Here is a 421-nt window from a genome sequence, read left to right as displayed (position 1 = left end):
CGTACAAACAGACACACGCTCGGCTCGGGGTTGGGGGGGGGCCCCCCAAGGGGGCCCCTCCCTTTTCACATCCTCATCACCTCTCTCTTCCTTTCTTAGAGGCTGTGCAGAAACTCCTGCAGCAACTGGCCGCACCTTCTCCTCTTCTTCCCCCTGGGGGGCCCCTCGGGGGCCCCTAGCCGCTCGTTGGGGGCCCCTAGCGAGTCCTTGGGGGCCCCTAGTAACTCCTTGGGGGCCCCCAGGAGCTACTGGGGGGGCCCTGGGGCCCCTATGCGCTGCCCCTGGCAGCCACCAACAACCACCCTCAGCTTTTTCCGCAGCCAAACGCAGACCCGCCAAGACGCAGCCTGTGAAGGCCCACAATAGTTCTCTACCTGAGGGGGAGCTGGGGGCCCCAGCCCCTGTGCGCGGTGGGAGGCTA

At 66.5% G+C, this 421-nt stretch overlaps 1 protein-coding gene across 1 annotated transcript in view; it reads right to left on the bottom strand.

Annotated features, from left to right (window-relative positions):
• Positions 1 to 421, bottom strand: part of EMH_0035390 (uncharacterized protein) — a gene marked incomplete at both ends in the record, with an annotated part of 1,362 nt that overhangs the window by 297 nt on the left and 644 nt on the right. Inside the window, one exon of the mRNA XM_013494968.1 lies at positions 3 to 421. Coding sequence (XP_013350422.1) covers positions 3 to 421 — 419 coding nt within the window. The remainder of the gene's footprint in view (positions 1 to 2) is intronic.

The sequence above is a fragment of the Eimeria mitis genome, genomic scaffold (assembly GCF_000499745.2).
Source record: "Eimeria mitis Houghton genomic scaffold, Emh_scaff1365, whole genome shotgun sequence".
NCBI classification, from domain to species: Eukaryota; Apicomplexa; class Conoidasida; order Eucoccidiorida; family Eimeriidae; genus Eimeria; species Eimeria mitis.
The sequence above is the reverse complement of the archived record's forward strand: the minus strand, read 5'-3'. Positions and strand labels throughout refer to the sequence as shown.